Genomic DNA, 3,325 nt, shown 5'->3' on the forward strand with positions numbered 1-3,325 from the left:
AAAATATTCAGGCACAACCAAACTGGCTCCTTGTAACAAATCATGCAAATATACCGCACTTAAAAAAACCCAAAACTGAAAGGAGAACCTACTACAATGCGAGGAGGGTGTATTTCTTGGTAGTGGGATTATGAGCAATCTTTGTTTTCTTTTTGCTTCTTGGTCAGTTCTGATTTTCCTACAATGATCATGTAGAGTATAACTACTTGTGTAAGAAAAAAAACAAAGAAAATAAGAATGATGCACAAAATGAAGGCTGAGGGGGTAGACCCACCAGGGTGTTAAAAACAAGATGGGGTACAGATCTCCACCTGGTGTAGAAAGGTTAGTGTCCTTCCTTAGCTTTAACACCTTCCTTAACACTTCTTTTTCTTTTTTTAAATATTTATTTATTTATTTGGTTGTTCCGGGTCTTTTTTTTTTTTTTTTTTTTTGAGAAAAGGTATTTTATTCAAAAAACACCAAGTATAAAAAGAAAAAAAAAAAAAGATCTCTTTTATTCCCCTGTACAATATTTCACTCAGATAAAACCAGCAGGCTACATGCTGCTCAAAACACAGCCCCAGAGAGGATCCGGAAGGCACACCATCCAGAACTGCTTTTCATATATTTATCCTATGTACACAAGTCAGCAGTGCCCCTCCCCCATCACCCACGGACCCCCAAACCCCCTTGGGTAAGCAGGCGAGGGGGCCCGCGGCAGTCAGGGAGCTGCAGCAACTGTCCCGCCTGAGTCCCATCACCCTATGAACGAACAGAGCATGCGTTGCAGCCTTCCCCAGAAGGTCCCCAAGTCAGAGGAGGAAAGGAGAAAAGAAAACTATGGCGGTAGTTCTGGAAGCTTAGAGCAGGAAGGGAACCAAATAAATAAATAAATAAATAACACTGACCTCCAGGTTAGAATGCACATCTTTCCAAGAAAACAAAAAACAAAAAACCCAAAACAAAACAAAAAACAGGTAAAATAATTTAAAGGCAAAATTAAAAAAGAATTAGATCAGCTACAATCCTTTCATACACTACCATGCCAACTGTATGCACGTTTACAGTTTTTCTGTTGATTTGCATTGTTTGTGCATTTGTGTGTGTGTGTGTGTGTGTGTGAGGTCTTGGCTTAGAAACAGTTAAGTAAAAACCAAAAAGGAAGACCAGTTCACTGGGGAGTTTCACTAAAGGAGGTGGGAAAAGGGCAGGTGGCTCAGCATTTGGGCCTGTGGCCTCTTCCATGGCAACTTCCATATGAAGGATGGGGGGACAGGGTGGGGGGGAAAGCGAGGGAACCAAACCCAGGCAGATTTTTGGAGAAGCAGCACGTAAAGGAGGCAAGTTCAAATATTTCTCCCAGCACAGCCGGAGTCCCTACAGAAGACACTCAGAAGAGTTGGAAGAGGTGACAGGGACTTAAAATGGTGCTGGTCCTACCTCACCCCAACCCAATTTCCCCCTACCCGACCCATCACGGCATTCAGCAGAACTCTTTTTTTTTAATTAATTAATTTATTTATTTTTGGCTGCGTTGGGTCTTCGTTGCTGCACGCGGGCTTTCTCTAGTTGTGGCGAGCGGGGGTTACTCTTTGTTGCGGTGCGCGGGCTTCTCATTGCCGTGGCTCCTCTTGTTGCAGAGCACGGGCTCTAGGCGTGCGGGCTTTAGTAGGTGTGGCACGCAGGCTCAGTAGTTGTGGCTCGTGGGCTCTAGAGCGCAGGCTCAGTAGTTGTGGCGCACGGGCTCAGCTGCTCTGCGGCATGTGGGATCTTCCCAGACCAGGGCTCAAACCCGTGTCCCCTGCATTGGCAGGCGGATTCTTAACCACTGCGCCACCAGGGAAGCCCTCAGCAGAACTCCTGAGGAAGGGAAGAGTTCCATGGCTGGATTCTGACCCACTCCCACCCCACCCCGCCACCCCTGGGATTTTGCAAAGTCCAGCAGTGCTGGACACCGATGAGAAGGAGAGCGTCTATGGGAGGAGTTGAGGCCTAGGACGGCTGGAGTGGAGTCTCTTCCTCTCTTTGGGAGGCGGCCTCCAGGGCCTGGGGTCTGGAATGAATTGTAAATGTTGTTCCTGTATCAAGCACTGTCCTTCTCGGAGAGAAGTGTCACTGGTACTTGGGAAGCTGGAAACAGACACTTCCCCTCCCTTGAGCATCTGACAGAGAGGGGAGCACCTGCCCGAGAAGCTGTCTGCTGGGCCCTGGCAACAGGCTGTGGAGATGGATCTCAGCAGTTTCCTGGGGCAGGCGGACATCTTGCATCCACGGATGGTTCTGGATTTCTTTGAACGAAGGCCGATGTGATGGTCTCAGGGCCAAGCACCATCTAATGAGATGTTGACACCCTGAAGAGACCCTCTGCCTGAAGAAAACTTGGCCCCTGATGATCTCCTCACCGTGCTCAAAGGGAATATCTCCGCAGACCGTATCGTACAGCAGGATCCCCAGAAACCAGACGGCTGCTGACTCGCCACGGTAGCGATGGTAGCGGATCCACTCTGGAGGACTATACACTCGGGTCCCATCGAAGTCCGTGTAGACGGTGTCCTCGAGCAGCGCCCCCGACCTGAAGTCGACGAGTTTGAGCTCGCCGCGACTGAGGTCGATAAGGATGTTCTCATCCTTGCTGTCGCGGTGAAGCACCCCGCAGCTGTGGTAGTGCCGCACGGCCTCCAGCACCTGCCAGAAGAAGCTGCGGGCCAGCTCCGCCTGCAGGGCCCCCCTTTCTGTGATAAAGTCGAAGAGTTCTTGCGCTGGCTCAGGCCTCTCCAGGATCAGGACGAAACTGCTGGGCCTCTCGAACCAGTCCAGGAGCCTAATGACGCCGGGGAAGCCCGAGCTCACCTTCTTCAGCAGAACCACTTCCATGGGCACTCGGGTGCCATTAGGCAGCTCTCCCCAGTCTGAAATACGGTCCTTCTCCACGTGCTCGATGGCCACTGGCAAGTGGTCGGCGACACGGATGCCGGAGTAGACCGAGCCGAAGCCGCCGCTGCCCAGGAGCGGGCCCACCTGGTACTGTGACTCCAGGGGATCCTTCTCCTTGCCGGGCGCCACCTGGTGGTGTGCAGGTCATTGCAGGGCGTGGCATGCAGGTGGGCAAGAGAGTTGGTTTTGGACAAGAGCATCCCAACCTCCAGGATGTCGGTGTAGGGACGGAGTCTGGAGGAGCTGCAACAGGAGCTGGGGCTGGGGTCGTGCCGGTGGCTGTGCCTACGGCTGGGGCTGAGGCTGCAGGTTGTGCTGGGTCTTAGTTGCGGCAGGTGGGCTCCTTAGTTGCGGCACGTGAATTCTTAGTTGTGACATGCATGTGGGATCCAGCTCCCTGACCAGGGAT

At 51.6% G+C, this 3,325-nt stretch overlaps 1 protein-coding gene across 1 annotated transcript; it reads right to left on the reverse strand.

Moving 5' to 3' along the window:
* Positions 1 to 2,094: 2,094 nt before the first annotated feature.
* On the reverse strand, positions 2,095 to 3,116 carry LOC103017015 (serine/threonine-protein kinase pim-1-like). Its single transcript, XM_057529726.1, is given in 2 exon segments — positions 2,095 to 3,053; positions 3,056 to 3,116. Coding segments are annotated over 2 exon segments (1,020 nt in total).
* Positions 3,117 to 3,325: the final 209 nt, after the last annotated feature.

Source organism: Balaenoptera acutorostrata, chromosome 15 (genome assembly GCF_949987535.1).
Source record: "Balaenoptera acutorostrata chromosome 15, mBalAcu1.1, whole genome shotgun sequence".
Taxonomy (NCBI): domain Eukaryota; kingdom Metazoa; phylum Chordata; class Mammalia; order Artiodactyla; family Balaenopteridae; genus Balaenoptera; species Balaenoptera acutorostrata.